The 17,328-nt window shown below is 42.8% G+C and overlaps 2 protein-coding genes across 7 annotated transcripts in view; both read left to right on the forward strand.

Moving 5' to 3' along the window:
- Nucleotides 1–8,693, forward strand: part of suco (SUN domain containing ossification factor) — a 37,227-nt gene extending 28,534 nt beyond the window's left edge. For 3 of the 4 annotated variants that reach the window (XM_037974016.1, XM_037974019.1, XM_017428814.3), the window contains 8 exons: nucleotides 127–208; nucleotides 333–1,694; nucleotides 1,797–1,884; nucleotides 2,007–2,111; nucleotides 3,852–4,006; nucleotides 4,309–4,400; nucleotides 5,147–5,202; nucleotides 5,720–8,693. In XM_037974016.1, the coding sequence (XP_037829944.1) occupies nucleotides 127–208; nucleotides 333–1,694; nucleotides 1,797–1,884; nucleotides 2,007–2,111; nucleotides 3,852–4,006; nucleotides 4,309–4,400; nucleotides 5,147–5,202; nucleotides 5,720–6,280 (2,501 nt within the window). In that variant the 3' untranslated portion in view covers nucleotides 6,281–8,693. The remainder of the gene's footprint in view (nucleotides 1–126; nucleotides 209–332; nucleotides 1,695–1,796; nucleotides 1,885–2,006; nucleotides 2,112–3,851; nucleotides 4,007–4,308; nucleotides 4,401–5,146; nucleotides 5,203–5,719) is intronic. The other variant, XM_037974018.1, reaches the window with a different exon arrangement.
- A 1,756-nt stretch (nucleotides 8,694–10,449) lies between these two features.
- On the forward strand, nucleotides 10,450–16,941 carry mysm1 (Myb-like, SWIRM and MPN domains 1). 3 transcript variants are annotated; one of them, XM_017428733.3, is made up of 21 exons: nucleotides 10,450–10,587; nucleotides 10,777–10,849; nucleotides 10,928–10,998; nucleotides 11,787–11,861; nucleotides 11,951–12,035; nucleotides 12,362–12,460; nucleotides 12,571–12,759; nucleotides 12,937–13,072; nucleotides 13,157–13,385; nucleotides 13,556–13,686; nucleotides 13,771–13,874; nucleotides 13,957–14,034; nucleotides 14,121–14,203; nucleotides 14,281–14,335; nucleotides 14,895–14,945; nucleotides 15,077–15,151; nucleotides 15,242–15,430; nucleotides 15,508–15,640; nucleotides 15,795–15,900; nucleotides 15,988–16,045; nucleotides 16,131–16,941. In XM_017428733.3, exons 1-21 carry the CDS (start codon nucleotides 10,532–10,534, stop codon nucleotides 16,428–16,430), a joined length of 2,376 nt encoding a protein of 791 aa, XP_017284222.1. In that variant the 5' UTR covers nucleotides 10,450–10,531; the 3' UTR covers nucleotides 16,431–16,941. The 3 variants fall into 3 exon arrangements, with proteins under 3 accessions (XP_017284222.1, XP_017284223.1, XP_037829948.1); XM_017428734.3 differs by having other exon boundaries at nucleotides 12,571–13,072; XM_037974020.1 differs by having other exon boundaries at nucleotides 10,573–10,587; nucleotides 10,777–10,832; nucleotides 12,571–13,072.
- Nucleotides 16,942–17,328: the final 387 nt, after the last annotated feature.

The raw sequence follows: 17,328 nt of genomic DNA on the forward strand, positions 1-17,328 counted from the left end.
TCTGCCAGACTGTACTTGTTCATCTATCCCCTACAATACGTGCAACTACAGATTCAGGTTGTTTAGGTGTGCGTGTGCATGCATCCCATTGTCAATTTGTTCACTGTGCAATTGTCCAAATCCCAGGTAATGCAACAGCAGAGAGGAGTGAAAAGGAGAGCACAGAAGTTAAAGCAGAACCCGATGAAACCCCTCCCGACTCTGCAGTGTAAGATCAAATCACTGTCAATCAATTTGTGTTGCACATGAATGAGTGAAGTTATGATTTACAAAGTTGTTGTTTTTTGTTTGATACAACACATTTGCAATAATGTGTGTTCATCTTTCCTCAGATTTGAGCCTGCAAAGTCAGAAGAGCCTGCAACTGAGGAGGCCTCTGTCCCTGCTGACTCTCCGCCCTCATTATCTGAGTCCCGTGAGGACAGACAGATTGTTACCCTTGTGGAGGAGGAGGAGGATGAAGATCTTAGCCAGTCTACTGTCATTCTGTTGGAGGAGGAGGGAGAAGAAGATGAAGAAAAACAGGAGCAGAGGGAGGAGAAAACGAGGAGGGAGGCTGACAGGAACCAGTGGGAGAGCCAGACATACTGTCCCTTCTCCTCCCTCTCCTCGCTGTCTCTGTCCTGCATGGCCACGCTGCCGGAGCTGCTCCATCGCTGGTGCTCTGCCAGGCTGGCCAAGGAGAGGCTGCGCAGCTTCAGGAAGAGACAGCTTAGCTCTCAGACACTCACTCACCCTGACGTTCACAGTCCTGTCCCCACACAGACACCTCCACCAGTCCTTGCCCCTACACCTCCCCAAGAAGTTCCTCCGCTCACAGAAAAAGCTCCAGAACCTGAGGCGCCTGTTGGGGGCCTCAATGAGGGGTCACCCATAAGCGAGGTACACACTGCCGATGTACAAATTAACACTCAGGCACCTGATGCACACACTCCAGACAGCACCCTCCTTGAGCCTAGTAGAACCTCCACCTTCCCCTCTCACAGTTTCTCAGACTTTCAGAGCTCCCTGGTGCAGCCCACCCCCACGTACGAGGAGAAACTGTCATCTCCTGTTAAAGATGCAGCCCTGCACCCCGTCCCCACATCACCCCTCCAAACCATCTCTGTCCCAGAGACTCAGCAGGCCAGCAGTGCCACCCTCACTCTTTCTGTCAGTTCTCCCTCTCAGCTTCTGTCTTTTGAGAAAACTTCTTCTAGTCTGGTGATTCCCTCTGTCAAAGATCAGCTTGTTCTGTCTGTTCCTACTGCATCAAGGCCTGAGGACCTTACCCCGCTTCCCACTGAGCTGCCAGCAGCCTTCCCACCACCTGACATCCACACAGACTCGTTTAAGTCAGGCGTAGACAATGGTGGGGACACGCAGAGACAAACTATTCAGACTCCTCCGATTCAGGGGGAGCAGGGGGACACGCTCATGCAGACAGAGCCCCATCGGATGGAGGACACGGTGGAGGGTGACCCGGTGAACACTAATGGGAACCAACGGACAGCTACGGACTTCTATGCAGAGTTGCAGAATGGAGTGGATTACAATGGCGGAACAGGAAACGGGAACGGAGTCTTGGTGAACGGAGGAGCCGTTCATGGGTCCAACCAGAAGGAGAGCGTCTTCATGAGGCTGAACAACAGGATCAAAGCTCTGGAGATGAACATGAGTCTGTCCAGCAGGTACCTGGAGGAGCTGAGCCAGAGGTGAAACTCTAAATGTCTCTTTAACAACCTCCTAGGTTTCCTAATATGAACATATTTCAGTATGTGAGAGATTCTCATGTGTTGTCATTTTGTCCTCTACAGGTACCGGAAACAGATGGAGGAGATGCAGAAAGCGTTCAATAAAACCATCATCAAACTGCAGAACACCTCCCGTATTGCTCAGGAGCAGGTCACTTTCCATTTATCTTTAAAAGAAGTTGACCCATGAACAGCCAATAGTTGTAATTATAAGACTTGCTGACAACTGAGTAACTGCTGTGTTGTTGTTTTTTTTTCTGCTTATTTGAACAGGACCAAAAGCAGACTGAGTCCATCCAGATACTGCAGAGCCAGCTGGAGAGCGTCACCAAACTGATGCTCAATCTCACAGCTACCGTGAACCAACTGCAGCGAGAGGTAACGTAACTTCTATTTTTTTAATGCCTGACACTTATTTATTTATTTTTCAAGTAGATTCTGTTTTAGTCATGTTTTTGGCAGTAACACTGTAAAATGCAACAAGTCAAGTCAAGATCACAAGGAGTGTCCAAGGTTTTCACTGCAGAGGTTTGCAAAATTAGATTTGCACATGGACAAAATAACACATTTACTAGAACATCAGCAGTTTGGGATGTAAGTGTTTGTACACTTACCTATGCAATGAAAGAGAGATAAATGGCAAATAATGTGACCAAGGATTCTGGAAAGGTAATTTTTGTGCAGATGTACCCGTGCGTGTGTGTACAGTGCGTGTCTACAGTATTTAGCTGTGGGGTGGGGATGTTCGCTTTTTGTAAATACAGCTGTGGGGAGTTCCAAGGAAAAAGGGGGGTGTGAAACAGTGGTTTAACGTCAACGATGCTTTCATTCTCTACCAGAAATATAGCAAATAAAACCTTGTTGTTTAACTTCCTTGTTGTGACACATTTGCTGTCGTTTGTCCTCTTTACTTTTATGATAGTTTTCACTAAACACTGAGAAAACGTTCAGTATTAGCACAGTGTGGCTGATGTCATGGGCAGTATGTTAACAGTTTCTACGAAACCTTTCTTTTTTTGTAATGCAGTCTTACTTTAGCTGTTCAGTAAGCACTGTAAGCATGACCTGACAATACCCATTAAAGGTTGCGCAAATAATTAAAAAAATAGTGAAAGCGTTGCTTGAAAACAAGCATGCATTGTGCAGTGGTCGCTTATCCAGAAATCCTGCCTTGTTCCGTGCTCAGCTCTGGTTCAGATTCATATATTTTTTTTTAATGCTCAGGACATCGTACAGCTCTCAGAAACTGGGGTTACGATACACAGTTTGCCTCTTGTTCGTCTGAACAGCTGACTAACAGGAGCGTGACTCAGTTTTTCATTAGCCAGAAGAGTGCAGGCGAAGCAGCAGAGTAAAGAAAGAGAGCATCTGTGTACAGGATTTTCCTGATGCACAGTGAACTTGTTGATCTGTAGAACAGCCCATCAGGCATTGCAATAAACACTTTTAAATTCTAACTATGCTGAACATAGTAAAACAAATTCTTATAACTGCATAGGCAAGGATAACTTCTACTTGTTGGTTCAAGCGTAGGTTAATGTGTACACGACATCAAACTGATAAACACTTGGTTCAGGAATAAATCTTCTGTAGTTTTCAGAATTATTGGCTCCAGTGTTTGTTAAACATGAGTCGAACATGTTTCTGTTAAGAAAGCTCCACGTTCATCAAATAGTTTTAAGACCAGACTTTGTTTAAGCCAACTTAATAGTCTGAGTTCATGTTCTGTCGACTTTCACTTCACTTTAACTCGTTCACTCTGAACCCACTTGGATTAAATACGGACACGTATGAAAATCTTAGCGTGTAGAATGAGGTGTCTGCAGCTAAACATCAGGCAGCCGCTTTCTCCTAGAAAGGAATTCCTATAAAATTTCTGCACCACCCCCAAAAATGCTGTGTTACTTGAATAATGCATGATTACAGTCCCTGCCACAAACATTTGTTTTCAATTTATGATGTTTGTCAGACTTTTTGCTGACACTCTTTTGGGAAGTAAATTATCCCCTGAATACATAATATAAGACATACAAGGTTTGAAAGGTTTTTAAATCGAAAAGTTTTTGGAGTACTTCGATTGTTCTTGTACAAATGATCCACTGAACATGTCCTCCGCAGGTTTCGGACCGTCAGACCTACCTGGTGGTCTCTCTGGTTCTGTGTCTGTTCCTGGGGCTCCTGCTGTGTCTGCAGTGCTGCCGCAGCTCCTCTCTTAGCCCCCAGACCACCACCGTTGCCCTTCCCAAGAGCAACCACTACCCCAGCCCCAAGAGGTTTGCTTCCGTCTTTCTCTAAAACACACACACACACACACACACACAAACGCTTCCAATGAATGGGGTGCTCTGTTTATGTAGGTGAGGCATTTTAAATCTCCCAGAAGTGCTTCATTGTTCCCGGATTGGGCTTTTGAAATCGAGCTCGTTGTTATGCAATTCCTGGAAATTTTTGGAGCCCTCCGTGCTCCGGTTTTCTGTTTGTCAAATGCCGTCCCTGTTGTCCTGCCACTATTAGAAGCTTAACTACATAGCGTGAACAGCCCATTGTAAATGTCAGTCATGTTTATTCTTATCAGATGCTTCTCATCCTATGACGACATGAGCCTGAGGCGCAGGGTGACCTGCCCACTTGTCCGCTCCAAGTCATTTCAGCTTTCCTCTACAGAAGGTGAGACCACTCATCTTACACACACACACACACACACACACACACACAAGACCCAAGTTTCTCCCCCAACTTACCTTTCTATTTCCATTCACTGTGAACCTCTTTGCCGGCATCATTGACACTTGAAACCACAGTCATCGCAAACTGCATAGATCTTTCGCACCTTTCAGGCCAGCTGCTTTCAGGCACCGCAGATCCTGTTACCGCTAAGCATTAAGCAATCTTTACTTATTTTGTTCGCCTCTCACTCTATAAACCTTTGCTTTTGCCTCATAAAAGCCGGAGCCTAAAGCAACACTCAGTCACAGCGAACGGCTGGCGTAACCAAGGAAAGAACCAAGGCTTTGATTTCAGAAACCTAAAACTCCCCCTGCTGTTCATTATTCCTCAGCTCTGTGTGCATGTGTGAGAGAGGTTTTGCCCTTGAGGCTGAGAGGCTGTCATTGCCAGCTTATGTCCACATGCAGGCTTCAGGGGTGTAATAATGGAGCACAATGCTTTTCCTTGCTCATGGTAGACATTTGCAAGTAGAAATCGGTACCGAACTAACTCTTTTTTTTATATATATTTGTTGTGATTTCAGCCTAATGTCAAATTTTTTGTGCTTGCTTCTTGTCCAACCATAATAAATAAAAAAGAAAAGAAAAGAAAATGAAACTACTTGCAAGGTCACTTCATGCTCGTTACATGTATGTATTCCTGTTTGCCATTCCATCATTAACCTGCCCCCTCTCTCCCCTCCCCAGTAGGTCCAGATGACTTGTACATTGTAGAACCTCTAAGGTTTTCTCCAGAGAAAAAGGTACAGTGTCTGTTGGCTGTGACGGCCCCCCTTACATAAGTGCTGTGTATTCTCTCGTGTCAGTCAGTCAGTCAGTCTGTGCAGTAAGTGTGTTAGAGCAGGGAGTCACTTCCTGGTCAGATTTCTGAGGCCAGTGGAGTGGCCAAGACAAGAGATCAGAGTGTTGAGTTTCAGCCCACTTCAGGTCCCACTTTCTCTGCTGACACTGTTAGTACTACATGACTAATTCACCTCACAGACCATTTGTCGTGAGCTGAATAAAGCACAAAGTGATTTTTACAGTGCAGCACTAGAGTCAGTTGTAAAAAGTTTAGGTGTTTGCAGTAAAACTGGCGTTTTACACACTCTGTTCTGTTAGTCCTATTTAAACGTTTCCATCTGGCTCTGATCTGTTTTTTTTATCAGTGTGTAGAATTAAAATCGTTAATATGTCCCGACATTAATTATTAGATTTATCTTTGCTGTCTTTGAGGTGTTCGAAAAATGATTGCTTCCTCTGTTGTGTTTTTCTTTGTAGAAAAAACGTGGCAAGACAAAGTCCCTGGACAAAGTTGAGACCCTGAAACCGTTCGATCGCTCTTTGACCCTCGCCAACGGAAACGTGAAGTGTAATGGCTTCCACCCGAGCCTCCCTGCGCCTCCACCTCCTCCCCCTGCCCTACCTGCTCCCCCTCCCCCTCCTCTTCCCCTGCCGCCTCCTCTTCCAGCTCCAAACGAAGTGTCACCTTTGCCCCCTTGCTCCTCTAAAGAGGTCCCCTCAGAAACCAGCAGCTGCAGCTCGTCCACCCATTCAGAGGAGTCGTACACGAGCCGCCTCCCCCCGCCCTCTCCCATCTTCCCCCTCGCTAGCATGTGCAACGGCCACGGCCTCTCTTTCCCCCTCAGCCAGCCCCCTGCTAAGTCCCGCCAGGAGAAGCGCTCGATGAAGCGGCGGAAGTCTCGACAGACGGAGCTGCAGTTCCCTCATGAGCCAGGGGGAGGCATCAGCTCTCTGCCCAGTCTGCAGCAGCTTATGAAGGGAAACAAGGAGATCAGTGTTGGGACCATTGGGGTGACAGCCATCACCGGACATGTCTGAAACCACGCAACATTCTGTTCACTTGATGGTAGCAGACGTATGTGGAGACTTTGTTCTAGGCAATCCCAAAGAACCACATTTCCCATGAGCACCCAGGCTCTCCATTGAACTGAAGTGGATTTAGCAGCATTAGCTCGACATCACCCAGCCCCTGTCCACTCCTGTCAAAGAACTGTTTACGGTTATGTGCCTTTATTTCTGTTCTAGACATTTTAAATTGTTAAAAACTTTAAAGGTTTAGAGAATTGTCGATGCGCAAAGAGAAACACTATGGTGAGAAGAGACACATCGGTGTACATCAGCTCCATCGGAAGTTGTTGTTTTTCTTCTGGATAAGCACATTGTCCCCAAATGTCAGTGAATATTTCTCTCCCACTCTGAGCACAGTGAGAAGAACTCTACGTTCCTTCAAGTATTAGGCTGCTGTTTTAGATGAAAAGCGTCAACGTGAGAGAACCGAGGAGCACGACAAGGTTCTTCTCTCATCCCCGTTTCCTTCTGTCTTCTGTTTCCATTTTTTAAAATCTCATCTATCCTGTCTGACTGCAGGTGTGGGACCAGAGTGTTAAGATTTCATTGTGCACCTTTAATGTGATCATCCCGTGTGTCTGTCACTCTGTTCCAAACCAACCACAGGAGCCGAATGAAGAAAATAGTCTTGTTTGGTGGGATCATGGTCTAAAAACCGTTGCCCTTTTAGTTGGTGTATTTAACCACACAATAAAAGTGCAGCAGCAGCAGCAGTCGGCACATCCTATGAGCTCCCAATGAATCATTCCCCCTACTGGGTTATTTGGGCTGGGCCCAAAAGCTTTGTATAAAAACCTATGCTCTTTTTAAATTTTTTTTTCATTATTATTTCTGTTTCAGTGACGAAGATAAACAAGAAACAGGCCAGAGGCAAACTGGGTCCGGTTTTTATTCCAGTAATTCTAAACTGAGCCATGACTCTTTTTAATAAAGCTGGTGTGATTTCTTTTAAATGACCTCACAACCAGTAGGGTGGGATTGTGTCTTTTAAGGGCCCAGTGTTGTGTTTAGGTTTGGTACCAGAGTTGAATGTTTAGTTGTTTTCACCTGCACAGCTATCGGGACCCTGCAGATGCGTGTGACAGACCAGTTTTATTTATCTATCTATTTATTTCAAACCGAGGCACTGGTTTGCCGGTTCTACAGGGTCACAGTAAATTATTTAAGCAAGTTTGTTTCAGAGAAATACTAGTCAGTAGAGCTGGCACATGCAGTCATGGTGAATGGCTCAAAAACACACCTTCCTTTGTTACATTTTATCTTGGATTTTCACTTTAGAAAATCTTCGAATAGTGTTTCCAGCTGAACTTCCTGTACTGATTTGGAAGCTTTTGGGTTTACCAGGATCAAAACGCTGCTGTTTCTGTTTGTTCGGAGCTGCTGGGTAGTTGGACATTGTTGCGTATTGTTTCCGCTTGTTTGTGCATCTTCTCTGGATGCGACGGCTGGGTTAGGGTTAGGTTTGTGACTGAAGGCAGGGTATTCATTCTTTGGTTTTAAAAGATGAATTGTAAACATTTTGTTGTTGTTTTTTTCCCATCCTTATGTACTTTCTGACTGGCTCTTTGTGGTTGGTGTTGTGTACATTTTGACTGAGACAGAATTCAGATCATGTTTTTTGTTCTCCTCCATCGTTACCAATTAGATCCGGCTTTTACAGCTTCCTCTGTTTTGTTAGCCGCCTCTGGCCCTTGCTGCATGCCTCTGTCTGACACTGAATGAGCTCGCTTGCTTTAAACACTCCAATCTTTGTTGTTTTTTTTCCCCCTCATCCTTCTGCATTCTCACCCTCACGTTACGCTCCGTTAGTTTCGTATTCACTCACTGTTGCTCTTCGATCCCACGCGTTTATTGAATGACCCCGGTGTTTTACACAGGGGAAGTGAGTTGTTGTTGAATAAAGGGAATACAGGAAAGATTGATCCGATTTGCAACACTATTAATGGGATTACGTGTTCCACAAGCTGAGCAAATCCTTAATTTTTTTAATTTTAATTTCTTTTTTCCCCTAACCATTTTTTTCTGAATTTGTATGTGTATACCTGTATGCTTTGGAGATTATTTGTTTGTCTCGTCTGTGTTTGTGTAAAGAGAAAGACTACTTGGAACCTTCTTAAACCTATAACTCACCAAATGGGGAGGAAGCACTTGCAAGGACTTTCTAGATGCTCATTGCGCACTTTGTATGACTCCTCATGCCTTTCTTTTTTTCTACTTTGTCAAGTGCTGTCTTTACTTTGTCTCCCTCCCTGTTTTTCTCTGTGAGTACTCTGAAGAGCTGCACAGTATTTTTGAGCAGGAGTGAGTTGCTACAAAAACTGTAGTGCCATTAGAAACTGTGAATTCTTTCTAAATAAAACTTTTTTGTTGTCGTTGTCTTTCATTTTGTGTCTGAATGAATTTTTTTTTTTTGTTTACTTGACCTCTAGTTAACTTTTAAATGTGAATTTGTTTTTTTTTATGTTTAATCTTTGCCATAATCAAGATAATGTTGTTTTGGAATGATTTTATCAGCTAAAAAAAAGACAAAACTGGTATTTATATAATTTTTTTAGTTTGCTGCAACACTACAGTACCAAAAACGGGAAAATCACCTGTCTTGGTTGGCAAACTCATCATCCCGGTTTAAATTTCTACTAAGGATTACAGTGTTGTTCCTTCTGTGTCAAAATACATTTTCTGTCTCGCAAAAAACCATGCAATATACTATTGTATGATTTTAAAGTCAAGGCTAGTACAAGTTTCCTGACGATTATTTACTTTCCTGCAAACAGGGTGTTGAAAAGGTTAGTTTCAACAGAAGAGATAGCATTTGGGTTAAAATACCCCAAGATAAACTGGATTCAAAGATTACATTCCTAAATGAATTGATCAGTGACAGAGTTGTAGGTTTAAACATAAAAAAGCACCAGACAGTACGAGTTGGAGGTATGACATTACGCTTCATCGAGCTGAGCAAAGGGGTCCATAGGTGGGGTGCCTATTTTACTTTTTTTTTCTTCTGCTGATACACAACTGTACTGCCAAATCAACCCATTGGGTTTACTGATGAAATTTGTTCTGGTGTAGAAACAATCTATCTCTGAAAGTTAAGAAAACTTAAGAATTGATTCTGAATGTTGGGGGGGAAAAGGCTGATTAGTTGAGTCAACACCACACACTAAAACCAAGCAAATTTAGGAGAGAATACACTTCCTCAGCAGACTAAATAAAGCAAGAGAGAAATCCCTTTTCTGTCCTAAACACCTGATGCTAGGGTACAACTGAGAACAACCTGACAAGGTGCAAAACACTTTGGAACAGTGACTTTAAGCGACTGACAAGAAGACTCTGTAATGCCTGGTAAAAAATAGGTGAGATGGTCATCGGGGTCTTACTCCCCTCCTTAGAGATCATTCCAAGTTGAGACGCAAGAATAAAACCTTGTGTATTGTGTGAGATTCCTTTCACCCTGCCCATGAGCTGTTTAACCTTTGTGATCTGAAAGACCATACAGTTACATCAAATCAAAACCAGCTTTATTTAGCAACACTCATCTGGACAAGAAGAACATGACTTCATTAATATATACTGTACATACAGACAGATTCAAAAATTCCTGAAACTTAACTTGATATGATTTTGGAGTAGACTCAATCTTGTACACTGATGCCTTATTATAAACGGTTTTATTAAATTTATACACAAAAAAGTAAGGCTTAATGCGTACCTTTTATTAATTAACAAATTAGTGCTTGCTGCACTGAATATTACCTCATAATACTTGTTTTTTCTCAATGGTGCATTGGTGCTTTTAACTCAGGGGATAACCTAAACAGAAAAGTGATGGTCTGCCAGTCAGCGAGTTGGTCCCCCATCTGTGAATTGGTGTGTAATCGTAACTTGTAGTGTAAGCAATTGAGTGAAAAAATATGGTCCATTTACTATTTTCCTTCTCTTGTCATTAAAATATCATTGTTTTTAAAGGTGAAATTCTGTATTCAAGCTGTCTCTGCTTTAGTAGAAGGAGCTTAAAAAAAGTTGTAGTGCTAATGTTTCTTATAAAATAGGTTTTAACACCCAGTGCAGTCATTTTAAAGGTGAAATAAATTCAGAGGCAGACATCAGTACAAAACACTAAATTGTGTGAAATTCGTCCATCAAGCCACCAGGTGTCGCTGTGAGCAAAGCTGGACACTTTTTCCGGCGCTCGGACTTCTCTGTTTACGTTTGCTCAACAATATGGAGGACGAAGTGGATGTTGACATCGAAGGAGACGACTTTGAGAGCAATTTCAGGTAGAAACACGGACTCATTCTGGTTAAATCACATCCGTGCTGTCTGTTAGTGCCGCGTGTTTCCGTTCAGGCTGCTGAGCGGCGCTGTTTCCCGTCCCGCGGCTCATGTTAGCTAGCTGTGATGGAGGCGTGTTTTGTTCTCCGCATCACAACTCTGCATTTCTTTTTTTTTTTTTCCTGATGTTGCAGTGAGCTGGACACAGGGGGTTTAGTCCAGGAGCAGTTCATCCAGTCTGCGGGGAAAGGTAGCTCCTGGATGCTGGTATGAGCTCATAAAGTCCCGCTGTCCCTCAAGTGTGACTGCGGGAGGTTTTTCCTGACTCCGAGTCTTGTTTTACAGCCCTGGGAGTTGGACAGCTCCATCAGCCCCGAGAACAGAGAGGTGATAGAGAGGATGCTGCTGGAGGAACAGTATCCTTTAACCACTGCATTTGCTGACAGGTTGTGCAGGTGCCTTTCATAGAAAATGGCTGTTCAAATTGTGCAAAATAAAGACAAGTAGCATAAGCAGGCAGATCCATCTTTTGCACATTGAAGTAAACACATATATCTTTACTTTAAAGATAAATCCTAATAGATAAAAACAAAAATAAAGAGCTAGTAAACACTTGCAATAAAAAGCAGATAATTACATAATCAGTATATGATTTTGAAGATATTAGTAAACAATGAAACTATTAATGTTAAATATGTTTTATGTTTGTTGTCCAAAGACACAAAAAACGTTCACTCAGCATCAGAGCCTTTGCAGATGAATTCTCTAATTCAAACCTACTGTACCCTGACACCATGCTTTTGTTGTAGATGCATGGTTGATATATAGATGTACTGTAGATATATTTGAGCCACAGCTGTATGATGAAGCTGGGAAGTTCAGTCCACTCAGTTTGGGTTAATATTTGGTGTGTATCTGAATGCACTTTAAAATTCAACTGGCTGCTTCTCATGTATATTTTATGTTCAGCTAACACTTAAAACTGTTCTAAAAACAAACAAACAAACAGACACGTATTTAAAATATTCTGAAAATATGGTTCTAGATGATGGGAAGTTGCTATTTATGTATGACCCAGTTCTCCAAGTTGGACGTGAATGCCTCTGAATTAAAACTTGACTCCACTGCTTAGACCAGTACTTTTTATTTTAGTTTTTAAACCTCTAAAATACCAGCATTTTAAAGCCCTGAACTGTCCTTGAAGATATTATTTGACAGGAAAGGGGATTCCTGACAACGTGTTGCACAGTGATTCCAACAAAAAGCCTAAAGTGAAGAAGTAGGTAAACTCGTCTCTTCTTCAGCGGTACACTGAGTCCTGAATTTATTGGTTATCATTTCACACTCTCCTCTCTGTTAAATGTTCAGGTCTCCTTCAAAGAGCTCAACCTCAGCGTCCGCTTCATCTTCCCGCTGGTCCAAACAGGAAAAAGAGCTCTTTGAAGAAGGACTGGTAAGCTGTTTTTGTAAACGTGCCGCTGAAGCGTTATTGCTGGGGTGATTTGCAGGTTTAATGGCTTCTCCATATAAGCCACCTTGTTAGGAAGTCAAGTCATTTTTCTTGTGATTGTTGCATTTTGTTAGGATGATTACATAATTACATAAAAACTACATAAAAAATTGATGATTACATAAAAACTAGTACATAAAAACTAGTGGAATTTCACAACTCTTGGGAAATTCCACTGGGTATCAGACATTATTGTTATGCAAGTTTGAATAATTTTCCAATAATTTTCCAATAGTTCAAACTGTCTTTTTTATTTTTAATTTTTGCAGGCCCAATTTAGTCGAAGGTGGACTAAGATTGCCAAGCTGGTGGGCACACGTAGTGTTCTTCAGGTGAAGAGTTATGCCAAACAGTATTTCAAACACAAGGTGAGATGATCTGCATATGTTGTGCTGCTTCTTGGTAGCAACCAGGATGTCCAAACACATTTCTTTCTGTAACTAAACTTTTTTTGTTTTCCTCTTTCTTTAAACTGAAGGAAAAATCAGAACCCAAAGCTGCAGCTCCCTCTACAGGTCCTGAGCTACACCCGCAACCTCATCAGCTCACCCCCAGCAGTGCGTCCACTTTGACCAATGCTGTCCGCATAGAGAGGCTTTCTGATGACGAGGATGTAGACATCACTGATGACCTGAGCGACGATGAAGGGGCAGACACCAAACGTGAGGTATGTGGGCCAGAGCAGCAGACAGAGACTAGGATTCAATCAGAAAGTCCCACAGAAGAGCAAACAGAAGCCAGCCTGACTGAGGCTGAGAGCAGCCACGAGAATAAGGACCAAATCTGCCACAGCTCACTTTCTCTGCAAAGTCCTCAAAGCTTGTCTTCCCTTGTTTGCACTGAGGAATGTGGAAAAACTGAAAACGACGAGACAGGAAATCCTCAAAAACAGGGGTCTGATGCAGACGGAGGCCAAAGCTCCCAGAGTGACATTTCAGCACAGACTGATACACCGAGCGAAGCTGATTGCGACACCACAGGTAATCCACATTTAGACAGCACTTTTTTCTTTTGTCATTATCTGTTAAATATAGTGATCATACACGTGCTTTGTTGCCTCACAGATCCTGTTGATAAGAATGAGGATCATGAACCAAATAAAACCCAAGAGGAGGAGCAAGAGGAGGAGGATGAAGAAGAGGAGGAACTCAAGGCCCCCGAGCAGGAAATCGAGATGGACACAGAAGCGATCACCGAGGACGAGAAACAAGCCATCCCTGAGTTCTTTGAGGGACGACCGTCGAAAACCCCAGAAAGATACCTGAAGATTAGAAACTACATCCTGGATCAGTGGTACCGCAGATTATACAAACACTGCCTGGCTAAATATGTTGAATATGTTGTTGGGCCATCTTAAGATTTGATTGGGGGGGTTTTATCTTTTTCCTCAGCAGTGTAGGTTTGGTAGCTAGTTTCACCACAGCTTTATTGAAGAAGTGACTGTTGCTGTCCGTGTCCTTTAGGCTGAAGAGCAAACCCAAGTATCTAAACAAGACATCAGTGCGCCCTGGTCTGAAGAACTGTGGAGACGTCAACTGCATTGGGAGAATACACACCTACCTGGAGCTCATTGGAGCCATCAACTTCAACTGTGGTAACCCTGTGGAGTTTTGATTTTATTTCAATTTCTTCTGCTTTGTTTGTTGCTTCCATTTTTGACTTTTTTTTTTTTCTGTAGAGCAAGCCGTGTATAATCGCCCAAAAGTGGTGGACCGTTCTAAGCAAAAGGAGGGCAAAGATGTGCTGGAGGCCTATCAGCTCGCTCAGAGACTGCAGAGCATGGTAGGTACCCACCAAACGCGCCAGACTCTTGTCAGCCGCCGCACACCTTGGCAGGCTTGAGCTAACGTCCGATTGGTTGTAGCGGACCAGGAGGAGGCGAGTGCGTGACGTCTGGGGGAACTGGTGCGACGCCAAGGATTTGGAAGGGCAGACGTACGAGGTTGGGATTCTGTGACATGCGAAGGTTTTAACAGCTCTGAGCTCATAATGTTTCCGCTGATTCTGTGTGGGCGACATGTTTGTCAGCATCTCAGCGCTGAGGAGCTGGCTCTGAGGAGGGAGGAGCTGAAGAAGCAGCCTAAACCCTGCAAATTGCCCAGATACCGCGGGTGAGCCTGATGGATGTTCGCTTTGAGTGTTCAACTAAAAGTACAGGAATACTGACAGTACAATCTTTGTCTGCCAGGGCTTTTGATCCGTTTCAGCTGATTCCCTGCAGGACTTTTGAGGAAAATGTTCAGGTCAGTAATTAGCAATCTCATTTTTGTATTTCCTGTTTCTTTTCAGGGATAAAATGATTTCACACGCTACATCTTTGTTTTATTTCACGTTTTCTAAAATCAAGAGTCAAAAATATTAAATAACTGAATGTTGCAAACTGTCCTCAACCCCAAATCCTTTCGTTGCCGTCGATAAACTTGTGGCAGAAACCTAGATCAGCATTTTGTGTGTTTGAAAGTCCAATCGAATCTGTCAGTTTTCATGCAACATTTTAAGCCCAGTTGGCTTAAATTTAATTGGGTTCAGGTCAAAGCTTTTGCATGACCATTAATCAAACCTTAACGTGTACCATTTCACAACCAGCTTTATTGTGTGTGTTCTGAGCATTTTTCAAATTTCTGTAATTTCTGGGAATTTTCCTAATAGATCACACCAGATCTTTGTTTGAAACTTTAGCATGCTTTGTAGTGCATTTATTCAGTCTTTTTTATGTTTTCCTCATGAAAATATGTGTTGAATAATGCAGGACTATAAAAAACGTTTAATCCAACCAGATGTTTTTTTTGCTGCTTTCCTCAGGAGCCCTTCCAGGTTGTTGTGTGCGCTGAGACTCTTCTCATCATGGATATGGTATGTCTTACACACAACTTTAGTCTAAGTGTATTCCTGCGATACTTTCTTGCTGTCATTTATCGCCAAATACGAATAACTTTATTTCAATGATCCTAAACTTATTAAATGTGCTGCAATTCTGCCTCCAGCATGCCCACGTATCCCGAGGGGAAGTCATCGGTCTGCTGGGTGGAACATTCAGCGAGGAAACAAAAGTACTGAAGGTAAAAGGAGAACTGGGAGGGACCAGTTTTAATGAGTAAGGAAAACTAGCTTTGTTTTTTGTTTTTTTAAATGACTTAAAATGTTTGTAGGTTTGCGCAGCAGAGCCGTGTAACAGCGTGAGCACAGGCCTGCAGTGTGAGATGGACCCGGTGTCTCAGACACAAGCCTGTGACGTGCTGGCGTCCCTGGGCCTCAGCGTGGTGGGCTGGTACCACTCCCATCCCTCCTTCCACCCAAACCCATCAGTGCGGGATATAAACACGCAGGACCAGTTTCAGGTAAAAAATGATAGAAAGACTCTCAGAATTCACTACACGTTAATGTCGTCTGATCCTCTGCGTCCTCACTGATTCAGAGTTATTTCTCACGCGGCGGAGCCCCCTTCATCGGGATGATAGTGAGCCCGTATGACCCAGCTAACCCCTCCCCCTACTCACAAATTACCTGCTTGTTGGTAAAAGAAAGCCAGGAGCCCTCAAGTCTCAACAGTACGTCAAACACACATAAACACGCTAAAAAACTTCAAACCAGTTTAGATCAAGAGGCTTTAAAATTCAAGCTGACAATGTAGGTCAGTGATTTGTGTACACACTTACAGCCTTTATCCTTCGGCTGTTTCATACCCTCTCTGTTCCTCCACAGAGCTGCCTTACAGATTCAACTTCCTGTCATCACAAGACATCCCCGACTGGGATCAAACCATGAAGAGGGCTCAGTGGATTGTGCAGAAATATGCCCAGACACCCGGGTGAGTTATAAGATTGATCCTAATGGGTTATGTAACTGTTTCTGTTTGAGTGCCTGTAAACAGTTTGTTGTTGTTCGGGTTGGGCAGGAGTATGCAGATGGACAGGCTCTTTCGGAGAGACTCCGGTCTCACCTGTTTGGAGAAAGTAGGTTTTTTCAGTATGAACATTTCCGTGTCCGATGGCTTTATGTATTTTTACATTCAGTCCGCTTGATCTCCTCTCTCTGCAGATGCTGGCGTCTCTGGCAAGTTACTTGGAGCCACTTCCAGACGGGGAGGGAGAGCTGTTCCTCACTCAGATCCAGTCCCTTTTCTTGTCGGACTTTATTTCCAAGCAGCAACTCTCAGCCACAGAAGAAGAAAAAACTTTAAGTGATTCGGAAAAGCCAGTGGATTCGGATGACGTCGCTTTCGATCAGCTGATCTGCCAGGATGGACCTCAGAAAGGAGGGGAGGACTCTGAGACAGACAGCAGCACAGTGTTACATTTAGGTTCTGTGTTGTCGACCGAGCACGACTATTTACTGTGACAAACTATCTACTTAACTAAACTTGTTCTGGGCCACAAAGTTATAGCAGCTTTGTAAATACAGTAAGGTTTTGTATCAGTATTATTCACCTACACTTTTAGTTTTAAGTTATATGACGTTTGTAAGACTTTAGTTCGACTCATTCAACCACCAGACTTGTGTGTGAGCGTGTGTTTGTATGTTAGAGGTCTTGTTTCACTAGATGTGAGGACTTATTTAGTTGTATTTGTGGGATCAAAAAAACGCTGAAAATGCACTATAGATGTGGGGTCTGACAGCTTTGTTGGGAGCAGAATATTGGGCCAAATAACTACAAAAACTTACTTGAGAGTTAGAATCTAGTAAAGGTAATGGTTATCTAAAAAATAGTTATTTTATGTCAATTATAAGTCCTCACAATGGTAGTAGATCAAGCCTGCATTTGAGAGAGATGGTATGTATGAATATGTAACCAGTTCGTTTGTTGTTGTTTTTTTACACTAAAATAAAAGTATGTTTTTATACTTTAAAATGTATGTATTTTATTTAGTGACAAATTCACGAAGGAATTTAGCTATTGTTCTGCAAGGGGCATTTTTGTTCAAGAAACTGTTTCTTTTCCATGTAAGGTGAAGAAAAATAATGTCCATTTAAGAAATACTAGTTTTCAGTGCATTCTTGGGTTAGTTGAACTTAAAGTAAATCACATACTGAGCTTTTGCCCCACGTACTTTCTGGAATAACCCGTCCTTCCACTTTACAACCTAAACAACTCTTGACACCCTCAAAACCCGTTAAAGTATTTTTATTTTTTGTAATTTAACTGAAGCCTAAAGCTTTTTTTAACACTTTGTTGCAGTTTGTATCTGTTTGTTATAGTTTTTTTTACATGTACAACACGTTAGTCAAAACTTGTTTT

The sequence above is a fragment of the Kryptolebias marmoratus genome, linkage group LG24 (genome assembly GCF_001649575.2).
Source record: "Kryptolebias marmoratus isolate JLee-2015 linkage group LG24, ASM164957v2, whole genome shotgun sequence".
Taxonomy (NCBI): domain Eukaryota; kingdom Metazoa; phylum Chordata; class Actinopteri; order Cyprinodontiformes; family Rivulidae; genus Kryptolebias; species Kryptolebias marmoratus.

Bases quoted from the DNA above. Each gene is read 5' to 3' on its own strand.
- mysm1 (XM_017428734.3), top strand. From the start codon at position 10,532: ATGGAGGACGAAGTGGATGTTGACATCGAAGGAGACGACTTTGAGAGC. The intron at 14,035-14,120 runs GTTGGGATTCTG...CATGTTTGTCAG, and splicing joins TGGAAGGGCAGACGTACGAG to CATCTCAGCGCTGAGGAGCT. The intron at 14,336-14,894 runs GTCAGTAATTAG...TGCTTTCCTCAG, and splicing joins CTTTTGAGGAAAATGTTCAG to GAGCCCTTCCAGGTTGTTGT.